The sequence below is a fragment of the Ranitomeya variabilis genome, chromosome 2, assembly GCF_051348905.1.
Source record: "Ranitomeya variabilis isolate aRanVar5 chromosome 2, aRanVar5.hap1, whole genome shotgun sequence".
Lineage (NCBI taxonomy): Eukaryota > Metazoa > Chordata > Amphibia > Anura > Dendrobatidae > Ranitomeya > Ranitomeya variabilis.
Window position 1 is genome coordinate 459,617,973 of NC_135233.1, and position 13,543 is coordinate 459,631,515.

The 13,543-nt window shown below is 41.9% G+C and overlaps 1 protein-coding gene and 2 non-coding genes across 3 annotated transcripts in view; 1 reads left to right on the forward strand and 2 right to left on the reverse strand.

Annotated features, from left to right (window-relative positions):
* Positions 1–13,543, reverse strand: part of BBS1 (Bardet-Biedl syndrome 1) — a 45,961-nt gene that overhangs the window by 16,315 nt on the left and 16,103 nt on the right. Inside the window, exons 8-14 of the mRNA XM_077287433.1 lie at positions 8,217–8,348; positions 6,882–6,988; positions 3,117–3,237; positions 2,687–2,845; positions 2,258–2,327; positions 1,734–1,892; positions 1,427–1,560 (exon numbers count right to left, since the gene is read on the reverse strand). Of these exons, the coding sequence (XP_077143548.1) occupies positions 1,427–1,560; positions 1,734–1,892; positions 2,258–2,327; positions 2,687–2,845; positions 3,117–3,237; positions 6,882–6,988; positions 8,217–8,348 (882 nt within the window). The remainder of the gene's footprint in view (positions 1–1,426; positions 1,561–1,733; positions 1,893–2,257; positions 2,328–2,686; positions 2,846–3,116; positions 3,238–6,881; positions 6,989–8,216; positions 8,349–13,543) is intronic.
* On the reverse strand, positions 9,923–9,994 carry TRNAQ-CUG (transfer RNA glutamine (anticodon CUG)). The gene has a single exon. It is a non-coding gene; the product is annotated as a tRNA-Gln (tRNA).
* On the forward strand, positions 11,246–11,317 carry TRNAQ-CUG (transfer RNA glutamine (anticodon CUG)). Its single transcript has one exon. It is a non-coding gene; the product is annotated as a tRNA-Gln (tRNA).

The following is a 13,543-nucleotide window of genomic DNA, read 5'->3' on the forward strand; positions in this document are numbered from 1 at the left end:
ATAAATTATTTGATTATTATTTATTTATTTATGAATTCTTAATGGATTTAAGCATTTGATTTTAATTGGTTATTAAAGTAGTTGTTATTGGTAACCCTTAATAAATATCGCGGCCTATTTTATCCAATGAATTTGTCTGTGTCTTTTATTTTAGTTATTTAAGTTATATATTAGTTCTATGATGAATTGGACCTTGTGCCTCCGTGTAACCCGCAGTGTTTCCTGCCGTTTTTTTCCGCAGCATGGGCACTGCGGATTGCGTTTTCCATAGGTTTACATTGTACTGTAAACGCATGGAAAGCTGCTGTGGACCCGCAGCTGCAGATCTGCAGCAAAATCCACAACGTGTGCACATAGCCTTAAGCTACAAGTTCAGAAAATCCATGTGGCTGCTGTAAGGGTATGTGTCCACGTTCAGGATTGCATCAGGATTTGGTCAGGATTTTTCATCAGTATTTGTAAGCCAAAACCAGGAGTGGAACAATTAGAGGAAAAGTATAACAAACATATGCTCCACTTCTGCATTTATCACCCACTCCTGGTTTTGGCTTACAAATACTGATGAAAAATCCTGACCAAATCCTGATGCAATCCTGAACGTGGACACACACCCTAAGGCATATCTCTTGGGGGATGTCCATGACTTTTTAAGTGCTAAATATTCCCCTCCTCCGGTGGTCCAACTGGTCTAGCACAGCAGTTCAGCAATTACGTGATGGTTGTAGCCAAGCACTGGCCTCAGTGGCGATAATGAAATTGGTGCCAGTGATTGGCTGCAGCAGTCACCTGCGGGTTGTTAGTATGCCATCATTAGAGAACATCAAGAGAGACTAAAAAAGTTTTGGACAATTTAAAAGGGGAGTAGAAGGTGTTTTATTTGTCATTTTAATCCATACACTACTTTCTAGCAAGTGAAAAAAAAAATATTGGATAACCCCTTTAACAGCAACTTCGCCAAGATGGTGGTCCCGATAATTATGTACAAAAAATAGAATGAAAAAAGAACCCCTACAATAAAAAAATATAAAGATCCATCATCTAATTTTAGTTAAAGGGAATCTGTAAAAAAGGTTTAGCTATGTAATCTGACAGCAGCATGATGTAGGGGCAGAGACCCTGATTGCAGTGATGTGTCACCTACTAGGCTGTGTTTTGCTGTTTCAATATAATCAGTGTTTTATCAGCAGGATATTATCACTACAGGACTAGGTGTCTCGTGCCTCCTAGTCCAACCACACCCTCAGCACTGACTGGCATCCCTCTGTTAATATACAGTGTAAACATCATGTATGTGAAACACAGACAACTGCTTGTATTGCAGCACTTTGTAGGTGTACTGTATATAAGGATGGACACTGCGATGTCACCACGATCCATGTTTCATATAGAAAAATCTAACACCGACCTGAAGGCTTCATGTACTCACAGCAGCATTTAGAGTAAGCGGTTCTTGCATTGTGGAGGACACTGGAGTAAGACTGGCATCCAGGGCCTTCACGTAAGCTCGGGCAGCACTAAGTCGGAGGCGGTACAGATCCATTTGGAAAACACGGTGCATTGCTGGGGAGAAAAGGTACAATCATGACAGTCCACGATTGCCGGATTGCTATTTTCTGGCATTGCAGGGGTAATACAGTCTCAGTTCATTATGACCGAAATGATGCACACATCCGAGAAGATAATAAATGTATACTCTACCTACAGTATATAGCGCAGGTCATCATTCAGCTTACCCACAGCGTTCTCTCTCTCACGCAGGGTCTGGTCTACATAAAGTTTGGTTTTCTTAGGGACGTTGAGCTTGATGCTTTGTCCAGTAGGGGGGCCAGGTGTTGTATCCTTATCTTCAAAGTGAGCCGTCCTCTTCAAAATCTTAATAATAAGACCTCCTCCTAAGGGTATCGGGGAAAAAATAGAGATCTGACAAGATTTAGCTCAGTAAAAAGAATAAGTAGAATTGGTTCCAATGGATTAGCACATCTATCGGCCATGGCTATGATCTCTCACCGTTGGATGGGAGAACCGCCTCTTGTCTGATGGTAACTGCAGCTCTTCTTTTGATTAGCCGGCCTGGAGGTACAGAGTCGTTATACAACATTGCACCAGGCTGGCTAATCAAAAGAAGAGGTGTGGATGCCATAAGACAAGAGGAGGTTCTTCAGCTCCCATCCAGCAGCTTAGTGCCGCGGCCGATGGACTGGGACAATCGACTTGCACCAACTCTAATAATTGTTATTGCAAATGTGAAAGGCACTACCTCTGGTGGTCATAATCAGAGTATCATCCTCTCTTCCGTATCTTCCAAAGCAAAGACTGGTCACTATGTCCTGTGAGACAAAGAGAACTTTATCATCTACTCCTGTTATATGTATCACTGATGTTTATGGTAAAGAAATGAGAACTTCTCATTTAAAAGGGACATTCCACATTACTAAACCACTAATATTGGATAAATCACATAAAGACAAGTGCAGACACACCTACCCGATACCTGTAGTGACTTTTATTGTAGGAGAATATCTAAAACATATACTTCTCAACAGGGCTGTGGAGTCGGAGTCGGAGCCCATTTTGGTGGAGTTGGAGTCATGGAAATTGAAGCGTCGGAGGTTTGGCTTACCGACTCCACAGCCCTGGTTCTCAAGTCTCTAGCTACAGCAAAATATGAACTCAGACACCAACTTACTGGGGTTGATATGATACTCAGCAGATTCTTATCTCGATACAGGTGCACTTCCAGGTTCTTTAATCCCACCAGAACTGCTTGAATGCTACGCGACTTCTGCTCCAGTAACGCCATCGTCATAATGGAGGCCGGCAATATAACCTTCCAAAGCCGCTTTCCCTATCACAAGCGAGATTATCCAGGGTTATCTATGAGTCTACCACAATGTTGTATTGCACAAACCATATAAATATGTCTGGGCTTTACAGACTTCGGCTGGTTTCACAAATACTGTCTGCGATGTAAAGTCTCGTCTCCTGACTCAATCAACAGCCTGTTTGGCATACATGAAGATGTTGCTCATGTCAGAAGACCCGTGGCCAGTTCCTTCATTTTTGCAGCCCTCACTCATGTATAAACCAGTCGCAGGGGTAGTTTTTGGTGCTCACACCTTTTGGGAGTATCCAAGCAGCGTCTCCTGGGAGGTCCCAATTATGATATTCTTCTGGACACGGACCATTCCCACCACCTGAGTGCTCAGCTCAATGCAATATTTAGGCCGCTTAGAATCTCTGGAAAAACAAAATAAAGTCATAATCAGATATGAACTCACTAATGCTTTCTACATTGTTCTATAGTATGATGCACCCAGAATTAAGTCCTGACAATTTAGCGCAGAATTTGCTGGACGGTTTTGGCCTCCAGTGATGTCTAATAATGGCAGAATATCCGGCTTCTGAATAAGGTAATACGTGCATCCCACCTCAATGACAATGAGGCATTGTATAGGTCTCAATCAATGTTTCCAGCTTTTTACTTCCAGGCTGTCACTCCCTGACAGTTTAGCACTTCCTGATCCACCTGGAAGGAAACGTGACTGCTGCAGCCAATCACTTTTTCTTAGTAGCCCCATGTCCCCTGTCAGTCTCTGTAATTGCTGCTTTGTCTGGATGGACACGCGACTGCTGCAAACCATCCCTGGCAGCGGTCACGTCTCAGTCCAGGTGGAGTAAGAAGTACAGAGACCGGCAGGGGACATTTGATTATTGTGTTCAGAGATTGACTGAAACAGTCACAAGTCCATGCGGAGACTGTAGGGAGACCCGAGCGACACTGGAAAGGAAGGGACTGTGGATCGTTAAACTGAGTTTTTGCAAAAACATTCAGCCGTGTCTTCCCTATTACGCTAGTAGGACACCCACTAACCTTGTGACTCACTGATGAGGTCAGTGGCAGGGCTATGGAGTCGGAGTCAGAGTTGGAGTCGGAGATTAAGGCTATGTGCACACGTTCAGGAATGTCTGCAGAATTTTCCTGAAGAAAATCGGACTTTCTGCAGGAAATCCGCATGCGTTTTTATAGCGTTTTTTTTGCCGATTTTTTGCGTTTTTTTCCAGAGCTTCCCAATGCAATAATATAGCGGCAAAAACGCAAAAAAAAATCCGCAAAATTAATGAACATGCTGCATTTTTTACCGCGATGTGTTTTTTTTCGCGGAAAAAAACGCAGCATGTGCACAAAAATTGTGGAATGCATTAAAAATGATAGGATGCTTACGTATGCGTTTTTTCCGTGGAAAATGGCCGAAAAAACGCGGAAAAAAAAAAACGCAAAAAATCCTGAGCGTGTGCACATAGCCTTAACCTACCGACTCCACAGCCCTGGTCAGTGGGTGTCAAACTTGCATTATAGGGAAGACACAGCTGAGATGAGATGACAGTTGCTGCCCATAAGCATCTATGGAGAGGAGAGGGGAAGGAGCTACAGACAGACACAAACTTGCTGCTGCCAGTTCACCTGAAATGACAGGTCGACTCCAACTCTTAACACAACCAATTTTTTAAAAAACAAAAACAAAGGGAATTTAGGTGGGTTTTAAATATTTTGGAATTGACAGGGTTGACCCATCGCAGAGGACAAGCGACCGAAAACATGCTCATTTTGGATCCTTATGTTGGATTCTTCCTACCCACAGGGAATGAATCTCTGTACCGATTTAATTTAATTTTCCGTTATTGATATGTTTCCTGGGAATAGTATATTTGTGTATTTATTATTTAGGTTTTATCAGGAAGGGACTTTGAAATTTCACTTGTTTTGCGTGTAGCTCAGGTTATAAGAAAGGACTAGTTCAGGTCTGAAACGCGTCAACCAGGCGTGCCATTTCTGGGGCTCGTTATTCTACTGGACTAATATGCACTATTGTTTTGGTTGTTTCTGTTTTTAATGAAGTTCCTAATAAATGTGAAGGTTTATTTATGTGCTGGATCCAGTGCTAGTACTTCCCATGTCGGGTGCTGGTGTACAGAAAGGGCTTTGGTTTCTGAGCCCCGCTCTATAGATCGGACAATCACAGGTACTAAGACTCCTAAGGAGAGGTAAAAATAATTTAAAAAAAAGAAATAAAATTTGAACCCCAAATAAAACATATTTGGTATCCCCAATTCCGCAATAATTTCGAGCTATCAAAACAAATATGTAAAATTAATTAAAGCGATCCGTAAAGTAATAAATGAAAAACACCAGAATAGATTTTTTTGTCATCGTGCCTACATAAAAAAAAAAGTAATAAAAATTGATCATATAAGTTCCTTGTTGTGGCAACGGCTTTAAAATAAATCAAACATCAAAAATAAAATGTAAAGCAATTTAAAAATAATAAATATTAATCTTTATATATTTTTCTTTTCAATTGATGGAGACGTGTTAGAGCTTGTTTTTGAGTGGTGAGTTGATCTTTTTCCGATACCATTTTGGGGTACATCAGATTTTTTTTTTATCTGTTTGTACTGAACTTTTTTGGGGACGTGAGGTGGTCAAAAAAATAAATAAATAAAAAATAACACCTCCCCGTCGGGGAATTGAACCCCGGTCTCCCGCGTGACAGGCGGGGATACTGACCACTATACTAACGAGGACTGGATGTCCAGCACAACTGGCACAAATCCCTCCAGAATACGGTGAAGGAACATTTCGCTGCTTCATTATACATCTTAAAAAAAAAAAAAACATTTTGATCATGAATCATGATTCATAAAGCCTGTGAGGTCTACAGTTTTGGGAAACACTGACTGGCAAGGGGCAGGGAGACGCCGCCAGTCCAATTGACATCCCGTGCGGCCCAGTCCCGGGTAGCTCTTAAAGACAAATTTTCTCTGTAAGGCCACAGTGTTTCTGACTCTAACATACATAAATTACATCATACAGCAAATCTGATACATGATGCCTGTGGAACAGTGAGCATGTGTCAGCTGTCAGGTTCCCTTTAAAAGTTTTTAAAAAATGTTTTGATATTTTTTAACTTTAACCACTAGGGGGAGCAGCTGCTGACATTTTATAAGAAACCCAATTGTATTGCTATTTCGCATTACGACTGCAGAAAATGTAGGCGGGGTTTGCTCGCATCCGTTTTTATTGCACTTTTCTTAAAGGACCGAAAAACCCCAATTCTGGCTTATTTACAATTAATCAATTTACTGCAGGGGTTAATTTTATACCTTCATAGACCGGACATTTAGATGCGGCAATAGCAACTATTTTATTTTATTGTTATGGAGAAGATGTTTATGGTTATTCGACGACACAAAGATGAAACAAAACAAAATGTAATGCCTCCCCGTCGGGGAATCGAACCCCGGTCTCCCGCGTGACAGGCGGGGATACTTACCACTATACTAACGAGGATTGGCTTGGAGGTATTTTTGCCCTATGTCTCTCCAGGATATTTTGAAGGATCATCCTGCTGCCATTTCATAAAACCTCTTAAAACGTTTTGACCCATATATTCAAAAAAACCTGTCGCATTTATCGCCAAATCTTGATGAAGATCGCACTGGAGTAAAATGGACGAGACTCATTAAGAGTCATGCACCTCTTAATTTGGTGCATCTTTTAGCTGCCGTGTGCCACTGCTAGAAATGTACTCCATTTGGTGGACTGTACTACATTTTCTACTTTTGTGGCGAAACGTTTTATGAATTTGTTGGTCGCGCTCAACCATGCCCCCTCCAACTAAGGTCCGTCCATTCTACAAAAGAGTTGTTGAGCTAGCTGGGATTGCCATACGTACAAAATGACAAAAGTTTTTTGCAAGACTGCCATTTTCAAACATTTTTATGCCAAAACTGAGGCAAAAACTGTTTGATGAAGCCTTTATCCTTCCATGTGCTAGTATTTTGATCTCCAACCACAAACAAAGTTGAATACAGCACCATACCTGCGGAGGATGTATACATTCCCATTGCGACACGCCACAGTAATGCGGTATTCAATATCATACTGTCCATTTACATCCAGAAGAGCTGGGACGCTGGGAAGACCGACCTGTAATAATGAGGATTATTTTTTTAAAGGTAAAGATTCACTGGCGCACAGCTTTTATTTGCATTATGCATAAGCTAAAAAACCTAGAGGAAGTCTCTGATCATGTATAAGCCTTCCATAGTAGGTAGATGTTGGGCAGATCCCTGTTTTCATTTGTCAGAAGGCTATGATGGGAGCAGTGCGCTTCTGAAGATTCAACTTCAGAAAACCCCTCCAAGGCGTTCAAGCTCTCAGTCACCACTTCATGATACCCTTAATAGGGGCAACATAAACCTGGTGATAGATTCTCTTTATTGTGCAAATGACCTAAAGCATCCAAAAAATATTTTGAATAAAGGCAACAGAAAGCATATGTATGCTCCAGCGCCTCCCAAAGTGTCTCAAAATTGGTCAGCAAAAGGGCCTCATGACATGGGCGCATATATTTGACCAAGAGCAATCAGACGGGGTGGGTGCAGGAGAACCATTTCTTCATTCATCTCGTAACAGGAGCTCTGTCTGGTCAGAGATATTCTTCAACTATATTATTGATGTTAATAACTCCGGGGTAAGAAACCTAATGGGGAGGGCACACAAGCACCTCGACGCGCGTTTCGTAACTCAAGGCTTCAGGAATATATTGATTTTGTGCGATCTATTATATACATAATTCCTGAAAGGTTTGCTGTTTTTGCAGACTTTATTGCCATGTATATGTTCATTGCATTTTGATAATTATATAATAAACTTTAATATTTATAATTGCTTATCACGTTTATGCCTCTCATTGACTTCATTTTATCATCATGTTAGAGTGCTATTATTCTCATTGGATATGTTATCTTTTTAGTTGATTTTATTATTTGTTTTCTTGGAGCTATTATTATATTTAATTTAAAAATAAAATATTATTTATTAAAAATAAAAGATTATTTATTATTTGTGAAGAATTTTTATAGGTTATTATAATATTGATCTTGTAACTCTGAAGACATCCCGATGAGTGTGTGGTTTATGACTGAGCAGCAGTCGGTAGAGACCTGTCAATTAACTAAATTGGTGCAACCAGGTTCTGTTTCATGCTGCCAGTGGTTTGGGCAACATGAATTAATTAACAGGTTCCCTTTAATCATCCTTCCTAGAGATCAGAGTGTGACGAATTGATACACACATCGATTTCTCACCGACATCTATACAATTGCGTATTTTGTAAAATCAATCTAGATAAAATCACATACAAGCAGCTCACCCGGGTCAATATAGTAAATGCCTCTGGATCCAGTATAAATATTTCTCCGCTCTCTGTACCTATCACGAGGCAGCACACAGCATCTTCATCTGCCATGTTCTTCTTCAGGGTCCCCATACAGGTGATCACAGTCTAAACACAGGTTAGAAAAAAGTTTGTTACTTGCCTCCATTTATAAGGTTACATGACCTTGTAAATAATTATGTTAGGTACAAACAGATAAAGAAAATTGTGAATAATACAGTATCTTACAGGTCTATTAACCCCTTCATGACCGTGGGATTTTTCGTTTTTCCATGTTCGTTTTTCGCTCCCCTCCTTCCCAGAGCCATAACTTTTTTATTTTTCCGTCAATTTGGCCATGTGAGGGCTTATTTTTTGCGGGACGAGTTGTACTTTTGAACGACATCATTGGTTTTACCATGTCGTGTACTAGAAAATGGCAAAAAAATTCCAAGTGCAGTGAAATTGCAAAAAAAAGTGCAGTCCCACACTTGTTTTTTGTTTGGCTTTTTTGCTAGGTTCACCAAATGCTAAAACTGACCTGCCATTATGATTCTCCAGGTCAGTACGAGTTCATAGACACCTAACATGACTAGGTTATTTTTCACCTAAGTGGTGAAAAAAAATTCCAAACTTTGCAAAAAAAAAAAATAATAAAATTGCGCCATTTTCCGATACTCGTAGCGTCTCCATTTTTCGTGATGTGGGGTCGGTTGAGGGCTTATTTTTTGCGTGCCGAGCTGGCGTTTTTAATGATAGCATTTTGGTGCAGATACGTTCTTTTGATCGCCCGTTATTGCATTTTAATGCAATATGGCGGCGACCAAAAAAACGTAATTCTGGCGTTTCGATTTTATTTCTCGTTACGCTGTTTAGCGATCAGGTTAATACTTTTTTTTTATTGATAGATCGGGCGATTCTGAACGCGGCGATACCAAATATGTGTAGGTTTGATTTTTTTTTAATTGATTTATTTTGATTGGGGCGAAAGGGGGGTGATTTAAACTTTTATGTTTTTTTTATTTTTTTCACATTTTTTTTTACTTTTTTTTTTTTTACTTTTGCCATGCTTCTATAGCCTCCATAGGAGGCTAGAAGCAGGCACAACCCGATCGGCTCTGCTACATAACAGCGATCATCAGATCGCTGCTATGCAGCAGAAATACAGGTGTGCTGTGAGCGCCGACCACAGGGTGGCGCTCACAGCTACCGAGGATCAATAACCATAGAGGTCTCAAGGACCTCTATGGTTACCTTCCTGATGCATCGCCGACCCCCGATCATGTGACGGGGGTCGGCGATGACGTCATTTCCGGCCGCCCGGCCGGATGCGGTAGTTAAATGCCGCTGTCTGCGTTTGACAGCGGCATTTAACTAGTTAATAGGCGCGGGCAGATCGCGATTCTGCCCGCGCCTATTGCGGGCACATGTCAGCTGTTCAAAACAGCTGACATGTCCCGGCTTTGATGCGGGCTCACCGCGGAGCCCTGCATCAAAGCAGGGGAGCCGACATCGGACGGTATAGTACGTCCGATGTCGGTAAGGGGTTAATATTGCAACGTCCTGTTGGTATTTTCTTGCCTGTGGCGAGGACAGCATCAATCTCAACAGGTTCATTTTAATCCACCAGTTTGCAACCCATTTAATATTGTATTTGGTGTGTTTGTAGAAAAAGAGAAAAGAAATAGAGAAAAAAAAAGTTAAGGTCCCACCGAGATTTGAACTCGGATCGCTGGATTCAGAGTCCAGAGTGCTAACCATTACACCATGGAACCTCACATGCTTGGTGAGTGTCCATACTTTTTCCTGTGACCCTTGTGAAGCAAAATGACATCTGCTAGAACCATATTTATTTTGTTAAGTTCCTTGAAGCAACCAAAGTAATGATAAGTGCAGTAAGTGTGGAAAATGGAAATTGTCTCAGAAGACACACTGAAAAAAAAGTTATATGCCTCCCCGTCGGGGAATCGAACCCCGGTCTCCCGCGTGACAGGCGGGGATACTTACCACTATACTAACGAGGATTGACTTACTGGTTTTCTAGCTTCCATCAGCTGACACCAGTGACCGAAGATGAACGCTACACTTCCAATCATAGCTGAACGCTCACAGTGTTTTCTTTAACAGAGTGGGACTGAGGCTCTCTGACCGGCGGGGATGATTTCACCGCCAATCAGAAGCAGTGTTTGCTACGATGTCATGCATATGACATCGTATCGTAGCAAACACTAGCTGTTCGGGCCCCTCCATTCAAGTGAATAGGATCCAGGTTCAGATACTGTTCAGGTACTTTTTGTAACTGGCCGAACCCAAACCTTCAGGTGTCGCCCATCTCTACTCATGAAATATGCATGATGAGAGATATAGATAAAGGGTGAATGGGTGAACCCAGCTTTTACACAAAAACTGGATTTAAATATATATATCAGAGTATGGCCCAGGATATAGAGGTAAAAATAATAATGAAAAAAACAAAACAAAAACGGAGACGTCTGATTTTGATGCAAGTGTCAGATCAAAATCCGCAATGCAAGTCTATGATGACGTGAAAAAAATAATTATAATCAGACTGTTTTTGCACAACATTTGAGTGGGGTCCGATTGTCAGAATGGAGAAAGGTTTGGTTTTTTTTCCTCTCCACGTCTGAAGAGGGAGGCTAATGTTTTGTTCCCCTCCCCTGCCCGTGTATAGTATTTCATGACACTTCTCAGCAGGCCAAGTTTCTAGCAGATTGGCTTCTCTCCAATAAATAAGGCGGACTTTTTCTACCTGCTGATAGATGATCTTTCAGGCAACTCAAATGATCAGTTCACTTTAAAGAATAAATGTTTTGATTGTTGGTCTGGTGATCGGCGTCCTGTTCGTCCAGTATGAATGGACTTTATATAAAATTTCCAAAATGTAAAAATACGTTGGAAGAGGACAGGGTGTGGTGACTAGAAAAACTATAGCACAAAGATTAACACACATTAGTGTGTCCTTTTTTTCCCCCAAAGTGGAAGCACCAGATATATCAACGATAGGAGGTTCCATGGTGTAATGGTTAGCACTCTGGACTCTGAATCCAGCGATCCGAGTTCAAATCTCGGTGGGACCTGAGGTTTTTTTTTTCTTAACTTTTAATTTCTAAATGCAAATTTGAACACATAGATTACTATGTAATTTCTATATCTTTATGTTGACTAATCAATTTTGTCCAGCAAAACGATGATTTTGAAAGCACAAACTGTTTCAAACTAGTCTTTCAATTATACAAGTAGACAACATAAATGTGCAATTACCAAAATAAATTCTGCTGGGAGACACACCGTATATAAAAATTCCTTTAGTATACATTAAAATCTGAAAACTTCTCAGACCTTACATCTATTTTGAACGGGTAAGGTGTCTATCTGATAGGACTTTTTTTAAAACAAAAAGGAGATTTTTGTGTACTCACCGTAAAATCTCTTTCTCTTAGCCTCTAATTGGGGAACACAGGACCATGGGTGTTATGCTGCTGTTCACTAGGAGGCGACGCTATGCATAATCTGAAAAAGATTAACCGTGGCTCCTCCTCTGCAGTATACACCCCTGGACGGCAACAGCCTTCTCCACTTTTGTGCAAAAGCAGTAGGAGGACGCAACATGAATGACATAGACATGCTTATAGGAAGGCCACTATGTACGAGCTCAAAGAACAATATGAGAACTCAACAGTAACAACGGCCCGAAAAGGGCAACAGGGTGGGAGCTGTGTCCCCCAATTAAAGGCTAAGAGAAAGATTTTACGGTGAGTACACAAAAAATCTCCTTTACTCTGTCGCCTCATTGGGGGACACAGGACCATGGGACGTCCCAAAGCAGTCCCTGGGTGGGAAGCAATGGACGAATATTGTGCAGACAGGCCCTTATACTTGGGGCACCGCCGCCTGCAGAACACATCTACCCAGGCTCGCTTCCGCTGAGGACTGGGTATGAACCCTGTAGTGTTTAGTAAACCAGTGTGGGCTAGTCCAAGTTGCCGCCTTACACACTTGTTGTGAGGAAGCCTGGAGCCGAATGGCCCAGGAGGCCCCTACCGCCCGTGTAGAGTGTGCCGTAATACCGACTGGAAGAGGAGAATTCTTAATGCGGTAGGCCTCTTGTATGGTGGATGTGATCTACCTGGCAAGGGTAGCTTTGGAAGCTGGCAGACCCTTGCGGCCGCCTTCCGAAAGAAGGAAAAGGGATCAGACCTCCGGAAGTACGCAGTCCTAGACACATATATACGCAATGCCCTGACAAGGTCAAGCGCATGCAGAGCCTTTTCCACTCTATGAACCGGGACCGGACAAAGGGAAGGCAGAGAAATTTCCTCATTGAGGTGGAAGTTGGACACAACCTTCTGAAGGAAGGATGGGACCGTACAGAGAACTACCTTGTCCTGGTGAAAAAAACAGGAAAGGCCGTCTGCAGGAGAGTGCTGTCAGTTCAGACACCCTGCGTAGCGAGGTGATTGCCACCAGGAAAAAAAAAAACCTTCTGGAAGAGAAGGCAGAGCGGGACCTCCTTAAGGTGTTCGAAGGGTGGTCCCTGCAATGCTGTCAGGACCAGGTTGAGGTCCCACGTCTCTAGTGGTCGTCTGTAGGGGGGAACCAATCGGGAAACCCCCTGAAGAAAAGTCCTTACTCGCAAATTGGTAGCAATGCGCCTTTGAAAAAAAGCACTGAGAGGGCGGACACCTGGCTCTTAGGCGAGCCCAGGGACAGCCTGGCCTCCAGACCCGATTGGAGAAAAAAAACAGGTAGTTCGGGGAGGGAAGAAGGGAATGGGGTCTGGCCGCGAGATTCGCACCAGGTAAAGAGAACTTTCCAGGTAGGGTCATAGATCTTGGCAGAGGCTGGCTTCCGTGCCCTGATCATGGTCCTAATGACATACAATATAATGATTTGGCACTCAACTTATTAGCGTCAGATGCAAAAGAAAGATTTCTTGTTGCAGTCCAAAATAAACGTTTCGGTCAGCACTAGACCTTCTTCAGTAAACTCCATTGAATATTATACAAAGAGGAACAATAATCAGAAAATATAACAGTGTATACAGAGAAAATTACAACATCAAGTAAATCTCATTCCGATGGGTGCATGGTGGTGGAAGTGAAGGTAGGGAAAAAGAGGTAGGGAGAGAGAAAATTAATTACATACCCAACTGCTCTTGTAATATGCCAAGTAGGTATGGCTGTACATCAAAATGATATGTGGGGGTACGCTCAAAAAGGTGGGGGAGAGTAACTCATTGTATTTCATTTTTTCATGTATTTTTTCATATTTATCATAGATATATTTGTGGTCCATTTCTAAGG